This window comes from Moschus berezovskii, chromosome 26 (genome assembly GCF_049115385.1).
Source record: "Moschus berezovskii isolate FMDL1 chromosome 26, NW_MosBer_1.0, whole genome shotgun sequence".
NCBI classification, from domain to species: Eukaryota; Metazoa; Chordata; class Mammalia; order Artiodactyla; family Moschidae; genus Moschus; species Moschus berezovskii.
In genome coordinates, this window is record NC_142485.1 from 29865451 (window position 1) to 29886349 (window position 20899).

General features: G+C 46.2%; 2 protein-coding genes across 3 annotated transcripts in view; one reads left to right on the top strand and one right to left on the bottom strand.

The window, feature by feature from the left end:
* The window catches only part of LRP2BP (LRP2 binding protein), a 39120-nt gene extending 34285 nt beyond the window's left edge, over positions 1 to 4835 (top strand). The window contains exon 11 of the mRNA XM_088832663.1: positions 2769 to 4835. The gene's annotated coding sequence lies outside the window, so the exon portion shown is untranslated. The remainder of the gene's footprint in view (positions 1 to 2768) is intronic.
* Positions 1 to 20899, bottom strand: part of SNX25 (sorting nexin 25) — a 99642-nt gene that overhangs the window by 2080 nt on the left and 76663 nt on the right. For both annotated transcript variants that reach the window (XM_055416413.2, XM_055416415.2), the window contains exons 10-16: positions 18796 to 18960; positions 17364 to 17495; positions 14281 to 14421; positions 12719 to 12832; positions 7830 to 7994; positions 6008 to 6125; positions 2468 to 2534 (exon numbers count right to left, since the gene is read on the bottom strand). In XM_055416413.2, coding sequence (XP_055272388.2) covers positions 2468 to 2534; positions 6008 to 6125; positions 7830 to 7994; positions 12719 to 12832; positions 14281 to 14421; positions 17364 to 17495; positions 18796 to 18960 — 902 coding nt within the window. The remainder of the gene's footprint in view (positions 1 to 2467; positions 2535 to 6007; positions 6126 to 7829; positions 7995 to 12718; positions 12833 to 14280; positions 14422 to 17363; positions 17496 to 18795; positions 18961 to 20899) is intronic.

A 20899-nucleotide genomic window follows, 5' to 3' on the forward strand; every position in this document is an offset into this window, starting at 1 on the left:
CAATTCTGAAAGGCAAGAACTGAGAGGAGATGGATTCATTTGAAGTTGGCAACTATTCTAACTGTGCATGGTATTTAACATACTAATGTCTCCATAAAGTTGCAAACTGAAAACATCCATCTATGTAAAGACAGCAAAAAATGGCCTGAAGACCCTCCTGAGCTCTGGCAGTCCCAGGGAGAAGCAAGCTTTTTCACAAGTCGTCCCTTGGGGCTGCTGTGGCAGGGGCTGCTGGACGGAGTTCTCCAACCCAGGAAGCATCTCACAGCTCACGAGGCAAAGAGAAGAGAAATACCCCTTTCCCCACAAAGGGGAGCACTGAGAGGATACACTGCCGTCCAGCTACTCCAGCCTCCCACAGGATTAAAGACCAACAGACCCTGACCCGCAGAGTTATAAGTAAGTGGCTTTTATCCCTGGTCACTCAGGTCTTCCATAAAGCCGACTTCAGCAGTCCAGTTCCAACCACCCAGAGGATTGCTGCTGTCAAGAGACCAGCAGAGCTCACAGGGGAGGAGCAGTCCTGAGGGCGGGAGGGAGGTCTCTGCAGAAAAGGGGAACAGAATCACCTTCGACTCTAAGCACCAGGAAGGCCTGAGACTTCAAACTTAAAGCGCTGTTTGATTTATTATTTGTGAATTAAGAATCTGACATCCCAACCAGATTTTTAAAGGGACGACGTCTGGTTTTCAGAAGCAGTATCTGAAATAGATGTTTCAAGCCCAGCACTATGCAGAGTAACCCAGTCGCCAGTGAAGTCCAGAGTCCACTATGAGTCAGAACCATGGTAATCCTGTAATTGCATGTCTCCTAAGACACTTCCCAATACTGCTTAGACTAAATAAAGTAATTTTATTAATTCAGTGGGATTTCTGCTTTAGGAGAGAACCTGCTGACCTGCCTAATAAAATCATCATCACAAAACAGTTTGTCTAGACTGGAGTCTTTGGGTTATTCACTGGCATTGCATGAAGAAATAAAGAAGGAAAATTTCAATTCGCGACTGAGAATTAGGTGAGTGGCTTTTACCAAAGGCCATCTCCTACATATTTTCTATCAATTCAAGTCTGACTTTGTATTAGCCAAAACCGTAGGAAGCTTCTGAAGCCATTCTGGACTGTGAAACGACAGTCAGTAGCAGGCAGGAGGCACGTGGAGCTGCTGCTGAACATGGTGTGGCATCGTCTGCCTGAAGCAGAAGAGCAGAGGGCGGGGTGCTCCGCCACTTCTCCACCGGAGGACAAGCCCCCTGAGCCAGCAGCCTGGAGATCCCTACCCAGTGCCCTTCCCCCGGCCAGGAAAACCACTACCTAACGTGTTCACCACTCTCAACCCACACCTGTTCATCTCAGCATTAAGAGCCAACATCATAAATCAGAGCAAGGAATGTACACATGACTTTCTGAAACTGGAAAACAAATGTGCAAATGTGGAATTGTAAGCAAAATGGGGCCATTCTGAAAACTTTATCCAAGGCCTGTCAGTACTAAGGTTAAGAGGTTTTCATCAGACTGAAACTAAGTTAAACGGCATTTTTCTGTTTAAAACAAAAGCCCACAATACTAAGTCAACCAAACAAGTCACTAACACCATTAAAAAAGAAAACTTAAACAGAAGTAAATTTTGGTTTATCACCACCAAGGAAATATATTCTCTCTGCAAATGAATAAAAATATAAAATGTCCTTTATTATGTTTCCCACAAAAATTTATAAGATTTGTGTAATAAAACTATCACTGTAGCCTTGTACACACATTTGACAACTAAATCTTTCACTATGAAAAATATCTGATAATTCATCTTAAAACATATTTTGCTGTTAAACTGATTTCCCCCTCAATTTTAGCATTTGAGTCTCAGTTTTTCTTGTGTGAGGAAGTCATGCTGCTGACAGTCTTAAAGAGTGCTGGGTATAGAGTATATATAACCTTTATGTATATGGATAATGTGCTACAGTTTAGAATACACATACGGCTTTAGCAGTGTAACAGGATATACACACCCTTCATGGACACTCAGGTATCATCTAACAAATAATATTTTAATGCCACCTCAACTCTAAAAGAAATGTATGGTTTGCAGACCCTGCAAATAAATACCGGCCATGCGATGCTCATCCTGCTTTCCTTTGGCTCAAGATTCTAAGCCATTAAACTGATCCCCATCATGTGCCATAAAAATGTTGTACCCACGGTACTAAAACCAGGCATCAGGGTCAACAGAGAACTTTACAGAACAATCTTCCGACCCTCATCAGCCAGCCAGCAGGAGCATGCGCCAGCTTCTGTCATCTGGTGCACCGTGTGTTCTGGGGGAGAGATTCTTCAAGATATTTGCTTCCCTCTCCAGTCTTAGAATCATATCAGAAATACAAAGAGAAACTAGGAAACCCTCATTTGTGGAGGTAATCTGACTGTTAAGGCAAAAGGTAGGGCATGAATTCAGATACTAATTTCATGCAACTTACTTGTTGATGGTTCTTCCAAAAGTGACCTGAACGAGAGCAATCAACGTTCGTCTCACCCATTTAAACACTGAAATATAAATCAGAGGGAAAGCATCACCACAGGTGATCACAGTCGTGACGTCGTCACAGCAGCACAAAGCATAAATCTCACCATGTCATTCAACCTGAGCCCTGACACCAAGTCAGGGGCGATGAGCTCCAGAATTTGCGTCTAGATTAGCCAACCTCTCTACCCAGAATTCTAATAAGCTTTCACTTTCTACTTAGCAACTGATGAAACCTACAATTTCTTTTTTTACAGCTTTTCAATGCCTGACAACAACTGAGCTAGCAAGTGGAACTAAAAACTTCATGAGTCCCTGAGCTGCTGACGTCTTGTTTTCCACTAGCAGACGGTGCAAACCCAGGCAGGAGATTTCTGTCTGGCTTCTTGAAGCCAATGTTCTAACAGTGCTGTGAATGAGGAGCATCTGTAGTCAAATGCTGGATGAATATTCTGAAATATCAATGAATGGCTGGGTCTAACTCTTCCCTTTGAATACTGCTGTGTGGACCAGGGGCTTTATATATTTTATGCCTGTGGGGGAAGAAAGGGGAACTGGGAAGACCAGGATCCTGAGAGAGCCATGGACCCGGCGCAGCTGCGCCACTGCTTGGAGCAGGCGGCCGCCATCCTCTCCTCCCAGCCTGTGGGGCCTCACCTGGGAAATGGCAGTGTTAACACAGACTCTTTTTTCTTTTTTTTGCTCAGAGTCACGTCAGTATTTTGTATCAAAGAGTTTTGTGAAGGGTCCTTCCTACAGACCTAAACTCTTAACTATTAGCATTAGATTAGGAGACACATTGCTTTAAGTGTAGAATATGAATATAAACTAAAAGAAGGCAAGGAAATGTGGTGAGGATATTTTTGATCTGCAAATTAGAATCAAAACCAAATATTCCCTTTTATATATTTACCTCCGTGCACTGAAATAGTTACCTGATGGCACATAAATCATTCATTTATTGGCAATGTCTCATTGCCAATGATGTTCTATTTACTGCCCTCTAGAATGTCGCCAGCAAAACCAAACATTCTGAGCAGGCACGAGGAGGAAGTGCACGCCGCGGAGACAGGACTTGGGGCCCGACTCCTGGCCTGCCTGCCTCCGACACGTCCACCTCTCTCTCAGCCTCCTTGTGGCAGAGAGAACACACTGAGCAAAGGTGAAGATGGTGCGTCCTCACTGTTGCCAGCTCTGGAGGAGTCACGGTTTAACAGACCAGATTTCACTGAGGAAGAGTCAGACTCTGGGTGGGTGCAGGACAGGTATTTTCTGCCTATACAAACATTAGCAAACACCTCAAAGAGTCTAAAATATAGACCAGCTACAGCTTTTTCATCTGAAAGGATCCTTCATACTTAGACAATACTCCATCATGTGGATAGTTCCTAATTTAACTAACACCTGTTTCTGAAGTTTGACTTAGTTCCAAATTTTCATTATTAAAATTATGCTCAAATGAACATCTATATATAAACCTCTGCCTGCAGTTTAGAATTTAATTGTGTCTACTGCTCAATGTGAATTACATTTTGGGAACCCTTATACTGTAAATTCACTGAAGGAAGACTCTATGTCTGAGATGTTTTTGTTTCTCCTATAGAGTTATAGCTAAAACATAAATTCCTAAAGTGTTTGCTGATTATTTTAGATTTGGTTTAGAGGAAGAAAGAAACCACTGAGCTTCTCTGGTGGCTCAGGCAGTAAAGAATCTGCCTGCCATACAGGAGATCCAGGTCTGATCCCCGGGTCGGGAAGATCCCCTGGAGAAGGGCATGACAACCCACTCTAGTATTCTTGCCTGGAGAATTCCATGGACAGAGGAACCTGGTGGGCTATAGTCCGTGGGGTCGCAAAGGATCAGACATAACTGAGTTACTGACACACATGTTAGAGAAAGAAAAATGACCAAAACCATCCCAGTACTAAAAATCTTCTTGCCTATTCATGCATCTACCCAAGCATTTTATTGATCACCTACTGAGGTTCATGGACGAGGCACGATAACAGATACCAAGGATTAAAAGACAAAAAAGACGTGCTCAAGTTTGTCACAGCCCTTGGATGTTTCTTCATCTACACAGAATTCTTTAAGTGGCACGTTAAGGGGTGTGTAAATAAGAAGCTACAGCCTACTTCCTGTGTAGGACCAACTCTCAGCACTGCCTTTGCCCCAGGGGAAGAAATGCTCATCCCAGGGGACAGAGGCCAGGACACTCTCAGGGCAACACGTACTGGCTGGTGGCATGACTGTGCCTTGTGAAACCTGGCTCCTCCCATGTGCTTCCTTTTCTAGGCACTCAGGTGTGCCTTTGGGCACCTGTCACACCTCTAGCTAGTACCTGAGGCTCCAGGTGTGCCTGAGTACGCTGGCCTCATGACTCAGAGTGTGGGGGCTGTGTAAGGTGAGCGGGAGCAGAGGGTCCCACTCAGGAATCGAGACAAGAGCCGAGCAGTGCAGTCTGACCTTTGACCCAGTGGTGCTCTGGGACAGAGGCGCCCGTGCAGGTCTGAGCAGAACAGTCTCCTGATCCTCTCGATGCTCGTTTCTTTGAAGTTCATCTCCCTGGGGGCCCTCAGGGGAGGATTTCTCAACGTGGTACTGCTGTCACTTGGGTCAGGAGAACCCTGTGTTGTGGGGCTGCCCAGGGCGCTGGGGGTGTAGATGCAGCAGCCCCGGCCTCCACCCAGAAGATGCCTGAGGTGCCACCCCACAGGCTGTGACAGCCAGGAATGTCTCCAGACACGCCCAATGTCCCCTGGGGACAAAAGTCCCCCACACCTCCATGGATGACCACTGCTCTGGGGTGGAGAGGTAGCTGAAAGCAGACTTGGCCATCCCTGCGTCCCTGGCCACATACTCACCTTTAACAAGTGGCTCTTCCTCTGCTGCACAAAATCAATTTTTGTATACCTTTTGGTGATAAAGCCATGCTGCTGCTGCTGCTAAGTCACTTCAGTCATGTCCGACTCTGTGCGACCCCATGGATGGCAGCCCACTAGGCTCCGCCATCCCTGGGATTCTCCAGGCAAGAACACTGGAGTGGGTTGCCATTTCCTTCTCCAACGTGTGAAAGTGAAAGTGAAGTTGCTCAGTCTTGTCCGACTAGTAGCGACCCCATGGACTGTAGCCCACCAGGCTCCTCTGTCCATGGGATTTTCTAGGCAAGAGTACTGGAGTGGCTTGCCATTGCCTTCTCCGGATAAAGCCATGAGGCTGTGCTAAGTCTCATGAAAAGAAATTCAAAGCATTCCGGCTTTCTGTATTCAGGGGAACACGGTGCAGGGTAAATCACGACCCTGCATTCCAGGAGCACAGAGATGATACCTTTCCTAAGAGCCTAACTTGGTGTCTGGCTGGCCTGTGAAAGTATTTGCTGAATGGATATAAATACATGTCTGCTTCAGGAACAAAGGGATGTTAAATATACGTGTGTCCATGTGTGTATAGACACTTAACCTGAAAACACCACTGAATCGTAACAAAGAGGCTTACTTCCTCGAAGTTCAAAAATCTCCCCAATCAACATGAAACACGGTTCAGCCAAGGCGTCTTTCCTTCCATCCACATCGTCACCATAATCTGACAGATCACTGTCCTCCTCTGCCTCCTCCTGGGGGAACAGAAAAGCCACGGAAAGCAGGTCACTCATCCAAGAGAGACGGAGGCGCTATCCCTCTTGCAGTGTCAATTCTGAATGATGTCTTCATGGTCCAACCTCACACAGTCCTCCACTTTCCTACCTGCAGAACTCTAGGCATTTTCAAAAAAGGTCAAAGTGTCTCTAACCCCAGTGAAAAGCTTGATCCCAAAGCCTTATTCAAGCTCTAATACAATTCTGAAAAGCCTCTGTCACTGCATTCATGAGGAGTGAATTCACAGATGACAAAATAGCTAACCATTTAGGGTTTTAAAAGGCTTTTCAGCTTAAATGATTTTAAACTCACTGTGTTTTACAGGCATGTATCATTTAAAGTAATTTATTTTTAAGGCTCTGAATCAAGCTGTTATTCTGTATTTCAGCTAGTCTCATTTCCTGATCTTCGTATCAGCAACTTTCAGTTGAAAACTCATTATGTGCCAGGCACCAGGCCAGTGCAAACGAGTATGATGCGGCGCCCGACTTTGAGAGGCCCTGAGCTCTGTGCGGAAGTGACCAGGAGACACGTGGCTGTTTCTGTAGTAGGGTGCAGAGCGGAGGCAGGGGTGCAGACGTCAGCCAGAAGATGACAGCTGAGGAAGTCCATTCTGCTGTCTGCAGAGGGAGCAGCTGGCACTGTGGGACCAGGGCTTCGGGGTTGGACGGCAGAGGAGTGGTTGAGAAGTCGCAGAGGAGGAGTCCCCCCACCACCAGAGGCTGTGGAGAGCAGGGAGGAGCTGCAGCCGGAGGAGGCGTCCCCTTCAGAAGGAAGATTCCTGCCGTGGCTGGGCCACAGGGGACATGGCGAGAGGTTCAGGGATAAACGGGATGTGGCAGAGGTGAGGGGCCAAGTCGGGCCGGACACAGCACATGCGGCCATGAAGGAGAGAGGCAGGGAGGTGCTCGGGAGGGACGTGGGCACGGGATCCCCTGTGGCTCCGCTCCAGCTCACGATGCAGCAGACGCTCCTTCCGTGGTCACTTCCTTCTGTCTGAACTCATTAAACTAACTCTGGTGAAGAGGCGGAGGAGTCTCTCACACTACAGAGATGCCAGATTTCAGAGACGGGCTTGGGTAACTTGCTGGAGAGCCAGGTGAGGGGCGCAGCCCGAGTAAGGAGCCCGCCGGGAGGGAAGCCCGAAGCCCGAGTATGAGACTGCCCACGTCCGCGGTCTCCCTCTAGTCATCCTTCACCCACTCACATCACTGCCAGGCTCATCTTGCTTTGCAACACGCCATGGCTTTCCGTCCCCTGAGAAAAAAGCTCGAACCCCGCAGCCTGGCACAGCCTTGCCCCTCCATCTACCCTCTGCCTCATCTTCCATCAGCCCCCTTTCCTAAGCCAACCCCCCCAGTCTAAGACCTGCTGACTGTTGCCTAACACATCCTTGTCTCCTGAATCTCATTATTAGCTCCAACTCCTCCAAAGTGAAGGTCACCATCGTGGGGAACAGCCAGGCTGCCTCCCGTAGAGGGCTCCCCCAGAACCTCGGCCGCATCCCACCTACCTACCTGCTCCCCCACCCTGCCCCCCAACATGACCGCAATGGTAAGTCAAGGGGGCTGCTTTCTCCCCACGTGCAGCAGGCCTGCCACAAACACCTGCTGCTTCACACCACCTCAAGACGACGATCGCTTAAACACGTTTCAAAGACATACAGCCTTCAGACAGCTCACCTCCTGATGGGAGAAGAAGTCGCGAGGGAGTCTTTCCAAAAACGAGGCTAATGAAAAACTGGCTTTTTTCCCCTGCACGTCAATGACCTTGAGGTAGTCAGGAGAAGGGCTCAAAAAGGCATAAAGTGCTTCACTCTGACACAGCCTTTCATCCGAAAGCAGATTCTGTGGGAGAAAGAGGATTAATTCTTCCTACATGGTAAGAACACGTCCGTGCACTGGGAGCCCCTGACGTCAAGGTAAAGGGCTGGCTGTCTCAGGAAGTGTACTTCCTTCGCAATTCTGAACCTAAAACCATTAGCCTTTCCCCCTGAAAGAAAATGCATTAGCCCAGTTCTCACTGATCTCAATGGCAAACAACTTTGGGTAGGTTGACTGGAGCTCCCTGACCATTCTGCTGGTGGGAGATACTGGCCCACAAGAGAACTCACAGCTTGGGGCAATGGAAAAGTCGCGCTTTGCAAACTGCCTGCAGATCCAGGGGCCACCACCTTTCAAAGTCAACTTAACTATCGCTCGTCTGTGTTGGAACAAGGTACGTATTTGCACAGCACACCAGGATCTCACTCAACCACTGCTTCATGGCTGCCTGCGGACTTTGCACGTCAGCTGAGCAAAGAGCTCTGTGCTGCCACAAGGCGGTAACTGCCTGCCAGGCGGCAGCTTTCTGTCCCTGGGCTGCCACATTCCCCAGGTGGTGCGTGATTACATAATTATGTAGCTTTTTATTGGCCCCTAAACTGGAAATTTCCTTCAAGTTCTCGGTGTGCCTGTCTGGCCTTAGGAGAGAGGAAAGGAGGACATCGTCAGGTTCGTTTCTGTGAAAGCAGGTGCTCCTGGCAAGTCAGGACGTCAACGATGTGACCCTAAGGACGTGCAAGTGTCCGGTACTCACAGACACGGGGTTGCGGGATAAATGAACCAATGGGAAACCCTGCCCCACGGACGGGGTGAGCCCCTGGGGGATGGAACTTCAGTTTGAGGGCAGAACCCTCTCTGCTGGGAGATGAGGAGAGAGGAGCTGCCCATGAGGTTTGCATTATCTTTGTTCAGACACAGGTTGGCATCTGATGAACCCTATGACCCTCCCTAGAGAAGCCCCTCTGAGCGTGCCCAATACTGCCACACTGGGAACTGGGATCCCAGGGGCACCCCGCCCCCGGCTGCCCACATTCCAGTGGTGGCCAGCTCCCTGTGTCCTGCAGAAGACTGGCCTAAGGCTGGAGGTTCTGCCTCAGGTGTGGGAAGGAGACTGCAGACACGGGCTGCTGGACTCACTACTGCCTTCCTGGCCCCTGAGCATTTATTCCTTTCACAGAGCCTTAAATGCTCAGCGGTACATGAGCGTGGATGAGCAGGAGTGTAGTATTCTCCTTCCACCTTGATTTCCTGGCTAATCTACACTCCGACACTCTTTCATAAATTCATAGGAGAGGGTAACTGATGGTAAGCCTCAAATAATAAACAATCATAAACATGGAAATGATTCAGGATGTGTTAAATGTTTGGACTAAGTTATATTCTATTATGAAGGAAAATAAACAAATTGATTATGTATGAAAAGTTAGACATGTTCTCAAAGACTATGTCCATGGGGGAAGGTATAATTGGGATTTTTATCACATTTTAATGCTGAGAACAGAATCCCAGTCCCAACTCCTTCCCCCCGAGGGCTCAGAGCATGTCGTTGCATGTGGCGGAGAGTGGAGGAGGGCTGTGGATAGGAGGGGACGAGTGTACAGGGCATTCCGGGAAGAGCAGACAGCAGGGCCAGCCCAGAAGCAGGGGCAGCGTAATCGGGGGAACGGCTGGAGTAAGGCATCTGTGTGTGAGGAGCAATCAGCTAGATTATTAACTATCTGTTATTAGTTTGCCTCCACAGGGACCCATATATAAATATTCACATAAACACACACTCAATGGAATCCTCTTTTATAGAAGGTCCTGTGGACCTAATATCTGCCTTTCAGACTAAACCGTTTGCATTTTGCTTTTCCCATTTGTAGGATGATATTCTGAAACTTCAGTCAGCTGTGTAACCTACCTAAATATATCAAACAGTGAGCACTTACAAATAAAGTCTTTGAGGAAATGAAAAACAATTTAAACAGTTACTTTCTGACTTACAGTCCTGATCGAAAGACAAGCTGCTCCTTGGGAAGCTGTTGCACCTGTTCAGGCAGGTGGTTCCCGCCCTCAGCCTCACCCTCGCCACCTGGTGGCAGCGCAGAGCACATTCTCCTCTTGGCACCAGGGCGGGGACCATGAACCTATTTCCATCACCAGCAACCCAAGAGGGGCAAACCTGGCCCCTCTCCACATCCCCAGAAGTGTAGGGGTGCCCCGGTCTCTGAAGCACAGCCAGAAAGGCGGCTGAAAGGCTGGCAGCACCAAACAACCCTCCTTTCCCCGAGACCCTCCCTTCCCCAACAGCAGAGGCAGCAAGGAAATGCAAGTGTCAGCTGGAGGGGCCCAGAGCCACACACGAGGGACTTCACAACCTGGAATTGTGAATAACGCAGATTCGTTTCACAAACAAGACCTTAAATTCATCTGGATGATTTAATCAGGTACAATGCTTGAGTGGGTTTAGTATTTCCTGCACATTCTGAATCAGCAACAAGATGGTAATATTTCTGTAAGAGCACTTAAACATAAATGATTCTCTATCCCACTTCTGCCATAACTAAACTCGGAAAGCTTTTCAAAGATGCAACTATTTTATTTCCTGATGGACACACACACAAATTTCTATATTTATAACAACACATACATGTATCTTTGGAGAGAAATTAATATATGAGAGAAAAGCAGAAACTGATGATCACCTGGAAGGGAACTCTAGCTGAAATTTACCTAATTTAACTATGATCCATACACCTGATTCAACTGAATATATTTTAATATAGCCTCTATTGAGACTGCGCAACACCTATTAAGTCCCAGGACTTCCAGCTACTTCTTCATTGGCAAACAGTGTTTTATGAGGCGAAGGTTCATGTCCCCTGCCCCTGAGAACTAGGACTCAGGGGCCCATGGTGTGAGTGACTTAATTATGGACTGAAGACAGAGGCCCCAGCTGAGGAAAAAAATAAACAGTGGTTGCTACTGGAGACAGCATAGCTTTGCTGGGTCTCATTTTCCAAACATCGACTGAAGGAAAACAAGTGTTTAGAGGAAATCAGGAGACTATCTTTAGGACCCTGCAAGTAGGCAAAGAGCTCAAAAAGCATTAAGCACAAAAAGGAAAAAAAAGGATAGATTGGACTAAAATTGAGAATTATGCTCATTAAAAGAACTCATTAAGAGACTGAAAAGGCAACCCACAGAAAGAGAGAAGAAATCCACAGCACAGGCTCCGACAAGAGACTTACATCCAAACACACCCAACTCCTGCAAAGCGAAATGGAGAAGACAGCTGACACGACAGAAAAACAGACGCAATTTTAACGTCACAAAAGAAAACAGTCCAGCGTGGAGCGACCAGAACCCTGCATGCTGCTGATGAGAGTGTACAGACTGCTTTGACCACTGAGGATAAATGAAAACCCCCAATCTCCAGGGACCTCCCAGCAGATATTCACCAAAGACCAGCAGTGGCAGCTTCAGCCTCACTCCCCCGCACAGCCTCTGGCTGCAAACTCTCTGAACACCCATCAGCAAGAGCGCGAACGGACTGCGGTGGGTGTGCACAAGGAGAAGCCCATTCAACAGTGAAAACAAGAAGGAAAGGGAAATCAAAGATGGGCTGCAATGAAGAAGTGGGACCCTGAGTGAAAGGAGTCACACAGAAGCGGGTCCACACCCTGTGACTCCATTCATGTGCAGTTCAAAACCAGCTGTAACCACGTGGTTGGGAGTCAGGACTCCGGTCCCCTGCGGGGATGCTGGCGGGACAGGAGACACCCTGTCTCTGGGACCGGATGCTAGTTACAAGGCTGTGTCCAGCTATAAAACCGGAGAAAGGCTTACATATGGTATCTGCATTTTCTATATCTATACATCTGGTCCCATCACTTCATGACAAATAGATGGGGAAAAAGTGGAAACAGTGACAGATTTTATTTTCCTGGGCTCCAGAATCACTGCAGATGGTGACTGCAGCCATGAAATTAAGGACACTTGCTTAACTTAAGGACACATTAAGCAAGGACACTTGCTCCTTGGAAGAAAAGCTGTAACAAACTTAGTATATTAAAAAGCAGAGGTATCACTTTGCCAACAAAGGTCCACAGAGCCAAAAGCTATGGTTTTTCCAGAAGTCATGTTTAGACATGAGAGTTGGACTGTAAAGAAGGCTGAGCGCCACCAAAGAATTGCTGCTTTCAAATTGTGCTAGAGAAGACACTTGAGAGTCCCCTGGACTGCACGGAGATCAAACCAGAAAATCCTAAAGGAAATCAACCCTGAATATTCACTGGAAGGAATGATGCTGAAGCTCCAATACTTTGGCCACCTGATGTGAAGAGCTGACTCACTGGAAAAGACAGTGATGCTGGGAAAGATTGAAGGCAAAAGGAAAAGGGGACGACAGAGGATGAGAGGGTCGGATGGCATCACCGACTCGATGGATGTGAGTTTGGGTAAACTCCGGGAGATGAAGGACAGGGAAGCCTGGCGTGCTGCAGTCCATGGCGTCACGAAGAGTTGGACAGGACTTAGCAACTGAACAACAATAGTTTAACTACCAAAAAAAAAAAAAAAAAACCCACACACACAGAATAACAAAAATAATAAAAACAAAGAAGAAAAAAACCCAAAATATGTTGTGAGGATCTGGCATGACGTGTGAGAATAGAAGGCGAACAGGCAAACCCTTAGCATGGAGTCAGTTTAACCCCAAGTAACTAATGTTTCCTTCCATATCCAAAAAGTTGTCAGTGGCTTACCTGTAAAAACTTATTTAATTGATTCTTTGACTTTTCCATAAACTTTTGATCTACAGATTTGAAAGGCAGCTTGCTAAGAGAAGGCAACTGGACTTTTTTTAAAGAAGGGAAACACTGTGAGGGAAAATAAACAAATGTTAGTTACTCAAAATCACATTTAAATCTTTAAAAATTTATTCTAGATTTTTTAATAAGAACAAACCAAGGAACTTCCTCTTGTATTCATCTCCTCTGAGACTGAACACCTTGAAAACCTACCTGTTCTAACCAGGCTCAAAGAATATGGAGCAACAGGATATGTGACGAGAAAAGCTATGACTCGTCCCTAGACTGACAAGTGCCTGGCAGCTGGAAATCATGAAGCCAGGCTGGGAAGACGGGTCTGCACACAGCACAGAGCACAGGGTGCAGGGTATGGACGACTGACTCACGGCAAGAGTTTTTCTCTTGGAATGTGTTTTGTTTACAACACATCTGTAAAACATTAGAACGTTATCACAGTTGACAAAAATACAGCATGGGAAGAACCACTTGGGTTGCAGCTTTATTACTGCCTTTCAGGGGCAAAGTGCAGAATGTAAATATATTAATAATGGATGTTAATAAATAATAACAACAGGCTTTTCTTTGTGGATTAAATCCTGTGTCCTGCCAGACACTGCACGAGAAGTCTGGCGTGTGTAATAGCTATGCGTGTGTTTAGTTGCTCAGTCGTGTCTGACTCTTCATGACCCCAGACTGTAGCCCACCAGGCTCCTCTGTCCATAGGATTTCCCAGGCAAGAATACTGCACTGGGCTGCCATTTCCTCCTCCAGGGAATCTTCCCGACCCAGGGATGGAACCCAAGTCTCCTACACTGGCAGGTGGATTCTTTACCACTGAGCCACCAGGAAAGCCCACTACAACTGTAATAACTACTAATAAAAACAAATAATGCTTGCCATGTGCAGCACATCCTTCCAAACGCTTTGTGCATGGTTACTGCTTTCATTCTCCCAACAGCTCTGGGGGGCGGGTCAGAAGGCACTGTTGTATCTGCACCCACTGATGAGGACAGACAGACAGGGTGACAGGGCCAGCCACGAGCTGGTGAGCAGTGAAGCGAGGACCCAAATTGCAGGCAAACTCTGGCAACCTGGCCCCAGAGTCTGTGCCTTCAAACACCACACTTCACTGACTCAGTTCCTTTGTGTGATGAAATGCAATACGTTCTACTCTCTATTGCTGCGACCCCGAACGGATCCCGTTATCCTCTAATGGGTCACAGCTGGCAGCTTTGAAACCACTGGCCAGAGATCCCCCCAGCCCTCCACCAGCTCTGGGGTTCTGCTGGCTTCAACGGAAGTCAGACAGTGATCTGTGTATTCAAGGGCTCAGACTAGACTAGATGGTTGACCTACGAGTAAATTTCCAACCATCAGGCTAAAAACACCACTTTGCCAGTGTCAAGAGCAAAGGGGAAAGAGGGACCGGTTTCCCTGTGTCGTTAAAATGGAAATGGGCCCTGAGGTCTCTTCTCAGAAGCTCAGTAATTCTAAGCCTGTGCCACAAGCGTTCGTACCTCACTAAGTCTCCGGTGTAAATTCTGAAACTCACTGAGCCTCCTGGGGACCGTCCAGTTCTTGGTTTCAACTCCTCCAACTTCCTGTAAGCTTACCGTGACAAAGTAACAGGGCATTTGCTCGCCGTTCTCTTCTGTGACCTTGGAGAAACAGACAACACAGCAGAAAGAAAGAGCACGGTGAGCAGACCCGCCAGGCGACAGCTCCAGCACCCCTCCAGGAGCCCTCTCCCGGGCGTGCAGGTCCCGCATCGTCCCCGGGACTTGAAAAGGACGGGTTCTGCTCTGGCTTTAGGCTACCTCAGAGGGCACAGCCCACCTGAGACCGGGCCCATCCTAACTTCAGGGGCCCTTGCAGAAGCAGAGGGATTTCTTTGGTGAGTAGAAAAAGAATCAGAGGACACACAAGAAGGATCTGACGTGCGGTGCAGGCAGAGAGGTGGACCAGGCCACTTGGAAAGATCTGGAGTATTTCTAGGCCCTGAGAACAGTGCCACACTAACAGCAGGAGAACAAAGACCTCAGCCCCGCCGGGAGCCAGATTCTGCTGGGAACCGGATTCTGCCGGGAACCGGGATGCACTTGGAGGCAGACTTCCCCCAGATTCTCCAGACAGGAACGTAGCCTGGCTGGCAAGCTGACTTCAGCCTTACGGTATAGTGAGCAAAGAACCCAGTCACACAGCTGGACCCTCAACCTGCAGAACTGTGAGCTAAGAAATGGGTGATGTTTTGAGCCATGAAATGTGAGAAAATTTGCTGTGTAGCAAAAGAAAACTAGCCCAGCGGACTCAACATCCTACCTGCATTTCCTTGAAAAAGCAAATTAACGGTAAGCAGACAGGTGTGAGAGAGCAAAAGCTCTCTCAGAGAAGGGTGGGGGGCTTCCCCAGTTTAACATAGGATTCCACACACCGTGGTTTCTCTTCTCATGAACCTTCACGTTGGGAGACATGATTTCCTCTACCTCCCAACTGAAGACAGCTCTTAAAGCACTCACACACACACCCGTCAATTCAGAAAAGGCCACCATTGCTCCTAACGTAAATGGAAAAGAGAAAAAGCAAAAAGAAAATACACTAGTGTCATGAACCGAATTAGAGGCAAAGAGTGGACAGAAAGGCAAAGCAAAGGGACGCGATTCTGCTGAGCCCAGCCGAGCCCCGCCGGGTAGGAGGACCACCGTCCCTCGTGGGGCAGGAGGTGGAGCACAGACAGCCCACGACTGTCCTGGGAGCGCACAGCTCACGGCGCCTCGGCCTGGCTCAGAAATCCGGAGGGGAGCACACCCTCCGCCATTCCCACGGGGGGCTGCTTCGTGGATGCTGGGCGGTCAGACGACCCCTCTGCTCCACTGCCGTTATCTTTTCAGGGACCAAGGTCACAGCAAGCTCCTGACTAACAACTGACGACCAGGGCAAAGGGCCTTGTGAGGGTTTCTCCTCCTTCCCTCCCCTCCTCAGTATTTGCCTTTGGAAGACAATTATAAGCAACTGTGAAATGCCAGACGCAGCTCTGGGCAAAGCTGAGGAGGTAACAGAATCTGTTTGTACCCCCATTTTATACCTTTGACACCACGTCCCCTGGGTGCCCCTTCCTAGACTTCTACACCAAAGGGGCTTCCATCAGCAGTGAGTAACCGTTTCTACACGGTTCCAGGCTCTGGGCAACCTCCCCTGACCCGCTGCCCGCCCTCCCCTCAACAAAGGCACCTGGCCCTGCCCCTTAGCGGGAGGACAGCAAGCACCTGAGGGCGCGCGGTAAGCACTCACGTGGCGTGTGCGTTCAGGCCGGCACCTGGAGAACGTGCACGGATTTGCTTCCTAAACTAGAAGCAAATTTCAGATTGTGAATTCTAAGCCTTTCTCCAAGAAAGAGCATCAGGCCACTGAGACACCTTTCCCCTTTGGTAACAATAAATTTGATGCTTTTGAACTGTGGTGTTGGAGAAGACTCTTGAGAGTCCCTTGGACTGCAAGAAGATCAAACCAGTTAATCCTAAAGGAAATCAGTCCTGAATATTCATTGGAAGGGCTGATGTTGAAACTCCAACACTCTGGCCACCATGATGCGAATAACTGACTCACTGGAAAAGCCCCTGATGCTGGGAAAGATTGAGGGCAGGAAGAGAAGGTGATAACAGAGGATGAGATGGTTGGATGGCATCACTGACTCAATGGACATGTGTTTGAGTAAGCTCTGGGAGTTGGTGATGGACAGGGAAGCCTGGTGTGCTGCAGTCCATGGGGTTGCAAAGAGTCAGACACAACTGAATGACTGAACTGAACAGTAAGTTTGTTTTCAAAATCTGTGAGTCTGTTTCTGTTTTATAAATAAATTCATTTACATTAATTTTTAAACTCAGATTCCACGAGTGATATTATATGATACTGACTTTCTCTGCTTAGCGTGATAATCTCTAGGTAGGGTGGACCTGACTTTCTTCTCCAGGTGTTGACAGTCGGTTAGATGGAAAGGAAGTTTACACTAACGATATAAATGTATATAAGCATTTCTCCATCAAATGAAATCATTTTTACATTCAAATAAAGGGATGTGTTGTATTCTGAAAACTACTGTCCCATGTCCCTCAGAGAAAAGCAAAATATTTTCTAATTCCAGGAGGAGATATTCATTATTAAAGATCTTGGAGCTACTGATGTTTGAGCCACTGACATCAGCAGGATGGATCAATCAGAAATACATTAAAAATTTTTCATCTCCAAATTTCAAGTAGTGTTTTCCATTTTTTTTCAACCCTTGGTGGAAAAGGAAATTGGTAATTTGAGGCTATCAACTGTTTCTATCTGAAAGTTGCTTACAATTCGTGAATGAGGACAACTTTCTGTCTCAAGGGGAAGGAGACGAGCTCCGTACCAGGCAACACAACAAGCAGCTCCTGGTCAGGAAGCAGAATGGAGGTTCGGAGTGAGTAAGGCAGGACCAGTGCAGTCCAGAAGGATGAATACAAGCTTTCGACTCCCAACCCTAATTCTTTGGGACAAAATCTAATCTGATAAAGCCAAACTTAACACTCTGGGAACAAACTCCTAATCAGCTGGGAAGGGAAGCAGTCAGACCTACCTCTCCACTGGTGATGGAGGCTTTCCACAAGCCCAAGTTCTCACACCACCAGTCTGTCCGCGCCATGTGCAACTGGAGGTCTGTGCGTTCTTTCTCTATTAGAATTATCTCCTCTTTCAATTTAGAAACAATCTGTCACGGGGGAAACATCCTGGGAGTTACAAAACCATCTAAAACGCTGTGTAGTTCACGAAAGTAGCAGGATACCAAATCAACACACACAAATCAGCTCTGTTTCTATATACTGACAATGCATACTCCAAAAAGGAAATTAAGAAAACAGTTCCATTTACAATAGCATTAAAAAAAATCACAAAATACTTAGGAAATTAACTTTAGCAAGGAGGTGAAAGATTCCTACAAGGAAAACTATAAAGAAAGAAAGACATTATAGGAGACACAGGTGGAGGGAAAGACACCCCACAATTTATGCAACTCTATTACTTGAGGCCAGTAGCTTTGCCTCAAAACTCTCCTGATCATGCAGTCTACAAGGACCTGTTCCTTCCTGAGAGAGCCTGCAGCAAGCCTGTCCTGCACTGTATCATCAGTATGGGCTGTAATTGTTTCATCTTTGGTTTCACGGTCAGCATGTTTGACTCCCACCCCGCCCCCGCCAGGGCAGGTTTCTCTGTTTACTCTGCTTCCCTTGTTCTTCATCCTGCCCTGAACTTACTCAGCACTGAGGCTTCTGAAGGCACATACAGAAGGTGCCAGAGGAGATCAGCTTGACAAAGCAAAGAGCGCCAGCCGCAGCTACATTAAGGGAAACCTCCCTGTCGGACCCAAGAAGCAGGAACACAAAGCAAGAGGCAGGAACACAAAGCAAGAGGCCACACCACCGCCTGGGTGAGATGCTGTTTACATTTTTTTTAAACTTTCAAATTCTGTTGGTTTCTAGCAAAACAATCCTTCCCCCCCCACCACTTTTTTGCCACACAGCATGGCATATGGGATCTTAGTTCCCTGACCAGGGATCAAACCTGCGTCCCCTGCATTGGAAGCACAAAGTCTTAACCACCAGACTGCCAGGGAAGTCCCCAAACAATCTATTTCTTGCATAATTCTATGAGATGATCTAGGTTGTCCTTGCAGAGTTGAAAGACAAAAAAAAAAAAATTAAGATTATCCCTGCTTAGTTAACTCACTCCCAGAAACAATTTTGGCACAAGGGGCAGTTCAGCCCCTTTCCCAAAGGCACTGCAGACAAGTCATATAAAACACAGAGATTCATAGCCGAGGATGGAAAACACAAACCAGACCCTAATGGGTAAAAGACAAATGCCCCTAATTCTATACTATAAGCGCACACACACACACACACACACACACACACAAAAACCCCATAAAAACAAAAAAAAGTTATAGAATTTTTATCTACCAAATTAGAAAAATGGAAACGTTTACAGACAACCTTGAAAATGGAAGTTACCTTCTTGTCGGGTTTCGGCGCATTTTGAATAGAATTCAGAGCTTGCCTTTTATACTCCAGCTTCTCACTCAGCTCTCGTAGCTTGTTGACAGCAAAGCTGGCCTGTTCATTAACCTGACTGGAGCCTTCATCCACAGCTTCCTCACCAACCTCACCTCCCGAGTCCTGGGGGAGAATGTCACATGAACCACCGTATCTCGTAAAGATGGAATATTCCCTCAGTATTACCTACACTACAGGCTCTAGGTCACGACAATACACTGCCCCAAATCACTGGATCCCACTAAGGAAAGAACCATAGTAGAAAGCCTAGAAGCAGCCTGCTTTTTCTCAGCAAAGTGAAAAGTCACAGTATTTAGAACCAAAGTAACTGGTATTTGGAACTGCAGTGAGAAAGGAAATACTTAATAGCCTAAAGAAAGGAGAAAAAAAATTTCATATTGTTATCTCCCAAATGGGAACCTGCACAGAACAAGGGAAGGCAACTGAGATATCTTTCCAACTAAACCCAGATGTTCTGTGCCTAAACTCTGACCAAAAAATGCTGCTTTTGGTCTCCTAGGATATTATGAAAAATTCATGCAAGTCTCTTTCAAATCAGTTCAGTCGATCAGCCGTGTCCGACTCTTTGTGACCCCATGGACTGTAGGCTCCCTGTCCATCACCAACTCCCAGAGCTTTTAAAATAAAATTTCCAAATTCCCACTAGTGAAGGTATTGTTAGCATACACTCTGCTCAGTCCTTCTTTTAAAGATGTATTTTACTAATCAAGAGGTAGATTATTTTATAAGTTAGATGGTTAGCACTTGAAAGTGACTTAAGATTCATAAAGAACTACATAATTTGGGAAAAACCTGACAGATTACCAACAAACAGCATGTAAGTAATTAGATTCATGAGCAGCAAGAGCATTAAAGAACTGCTGAGAACTGTCTTCTGGTTCGTTTACTCCCTAACTTTATTCCAGATTTTTTTCTTCTCGTTTTTCTTACTTGTAACAAACAGTAAAGACAAAAAATGTCAAAGGAAAATAGTAATACTCAGAGAACACCAAGCTGTGTTCACTGTGTTTTTATATATTCTTCCTAATTCTTGTCCATGAGTATACGTATTATGACATTATTGTATGCCTTTATACATTCAAGAGCGTATTCTGCCTTTCTCATAAAATATATTACTACAATGCTACATATTTGAAGGTACTGTAATCTTCAAAATTATAACTGCTATGGCTGCAGAGTATTCTATGAATTGATAATAAACTGAGGTATATTCCTATTGCTACTCCTGCTGTGGGTTGATTCTGCTTTTTTGCCATCCCAGATGTATTAAAATAAACTCCACAGTGTATAAACCTTTCTCCCCCTACATTTTAATTATTTTCATAGGATAAATTTCTAAAAGTGACAGTACTAGTACTTTCAAAAGGTCAATGATACATGTCACCCTTCTTTGAATCCTAGGTGAAGCTGGACATTTTTCATGTTTGTTTACAATTTATTACCTATCATATCAACGGTCAGTTCAAGTCTTTATTCAATTTATGTGTTGGATATTCATGCTTTTACTAATCTGAATAAACTGTTCACAAAATTTACACATCAACCATTTTAATTTTTGAGTTAGAGATAAAGATTGGTTTGTTTTAGCTGTGCTATTCTAAAAATAAAATGCAATGAGTAATGCCCAATTCAGGTTAGTGGTTCTGTTCACTGAAAATGTAAAGATCCATAATATAACTTTTTTTAACAAGTCTGAGTGAAGTTCAGAGACATCCACTTCCAAAACTATCATGAAGAAGCACCAGATTCCTCAGGGCTTGAGACATAGTGAAGTGGACAGAGAGAGAATCCAAGATAAATTACAATCCTTCTATGCAAAGTGACTCTAAAACACTTTTTCTTTGTACTTTCAAAACCTTCAAACTCATATAAATCATTAACAGTGAAAGGGAGATGGCCACTGGGCTACCCAAAATGATCTAATACACTGTAAGAAAATCAGACTTCAGGTATGGCTGGAAAAGGTTTATTCCAAAACATGTTAATTTCACCTGATTTTGTTTAAACTCCAAAACATTTCCTGCAGGTCTTCCTACATTCT